At 35.0% G+C, this 1,888-nt stretch overlaps 1 protein-coding gene across 1 annotated transcript; it reads left to right on the plus strand.

Moving 5' to 3' along the window:
* The first annotated feature begins 1,070 nt into the window (after positions 1-1,070).
* LOC138865862 (uncharacterized) lies at positions 1,071-1,553 on the plus strand. The gene has a single exon (XM_070137207.1). The coding sequence runs from the start codon at positions 1,071-1,073 to the stop codon at positions 1,551-1,553; it is 483 nt and encodes a 160-aa protein (XP_069993308.1).
* Positions 1,554-1,888: the final 335 nt, after the last annotated feature.

The following is a 1,888-nucleotide window of genomic DNA, read 5'->3' on the forward strand; positions in this document are numbered from 1 at the left end:
CGACGCTGCACGTGACAACGGAGGCAAAGCTGAAACCTTGTTTGATTAGACTATGTTGAGAACTCACGTAGGCTTTTATTTTGTACTAACTGTACAATATAAATACTGAAGTGGGTATCCTGAATTTTTGTTACTTTTGGGCGGCTCCCAAATTTATTATTATTACCCTCTATGCCCCCCCACCAAAAAACTTCTCTGGACCCGTCTATGCATTGTTAAAGCAATTAAAGGTAATGAACATGAAGGTCACACAACACTATGGCAAAATTTTGATAATGAAAAGGGTAGGAATGGAATAAGAGGTTGAACCGAGGGGCATTTCACTTCGGAAATCCGGAAAAAATCCAGAAATCCTTAAGAAATTCTTAGAAAATCTACAAGAAATCCTTTAGGAACCCGGAAATCCCAAGAATCCCAAAATCTCCCAAATTCCATCCGTATTGTTTTACAAAATCTTGATAATAGTACAAAAGATGTCTTAAAAAATCGATAAAGAATTGTCATGGACCTTGACAAACACCTGGGCAGTTGAAGGTCTTAATATAATGCCTTTTTAAATCTATGTTAATGTCTGAAATGCCTTTTAAAAACTTTCAAACCTTTTTAAACATCGGACAAGTGAATTTACCAGAAATCACTGACACCTTTCGTAGTCATATACTTCGTACCTGAGTACCAAGAAAATCCATCGAAATCCTTAAATCCCTAACAAATCTGTTTGGTAATCCAAAAATCCGGTAAATTTTTAAAAGGATTTCGGAAAAAATCCAGTAATTTTTTAAAAGGATTTCGGAAACACCGGAAATCTCGTATGTTTTATGGTAAAGTAGTGCATTTCATGTGAAACTTGTAAGCTTAGGTTTATGAAACATTGACGATGACATAATGGTTTTCAAAAGACTATGAAACCTTCGGAAATCCACAGGAAATCCTTGAAAATCTGCCTGGAAATCCAATAATCCTGGTAAGATTATGGGGAGGATTTCAGAAATCTCGTAAGCCACTGTGGGTAGTGAAATATCCCCGAGTTGAACAGTTCTAGAGGGGAAGTGAACCGTACTAGAAGGGAAATGAACAGTACTAGAGGTGAAGTGAACAGTACTAGAAGGGAAATGAACAGAATTAGAGATGAAATGAACAGTATTAGAAGGGATATGAACACAACTAGAAGGGAAATGAACAATACAAAGAGGGAAATGAACAGAATTAGAGATGAAATGAACAGTACTAGAAGGGATATGAACACAACTAGAAGGGAAATGAACAATACAAAGAGGGAAATGAACAGAATTAGAGATGAAATGAACAGAATTAGAGGTGAAATGAACAGTACTAGAAGGGAAATGAACAGAATTAGAGGTGAAATGAACAGAATTAGATGTGAAATGAACAGAATTAGAGGTGAAATGAACAGTACTAGATGTGAAATGAACAGAATTAGAGATGAAAAGAACAGAATTAGAGATGAAATTAACAGAATTAGATGTGAAATGAACAAAATTAGAGGTGAAATGAACAGAATTAGATGTGAAATGAACAGTACTAGAGAGTAAATGCTGAACAGTACTATAGGATAAACTGGTTGTTAAAAGGAGCCAAGCGGGAGCAGCTAATGGGGTACAGAATGAGGTACAGCTCGTTAAAGGGGCCATTACTGTGCTCCTTTACACCTTTCTCTGGGTGATAGATATGTCATTCTATCTCGGTCTCGATTCCATCTTGTTGCATCTATCGACTTTATGTCTATCTCCGCTTTATGTTCATTTTGTTTATTTCTATTTATTTATTTTGATTTTGTCTACTTTTATCTGTAGCTATTTTGGATTTTGTATTTTTTTTAATGTGTATATTTTTCGTTATGTTTATTTTTATCTGTATTTTTATTTTT

This window comes from Penaeus vannamei, chromosome 22, assembly GCF_042767895.1.
Source record: "Penaeus vannamei isolate JL-2024 chromosome 22, ASM4276789v1, whole genome shotgun sequence".
Lineage (NCBI taxonomy): Eukaryota > Metazoa > Arthropoda > Malacostraca > Decapoda > Penaeidae > Penaeus > Penaeus vannamei.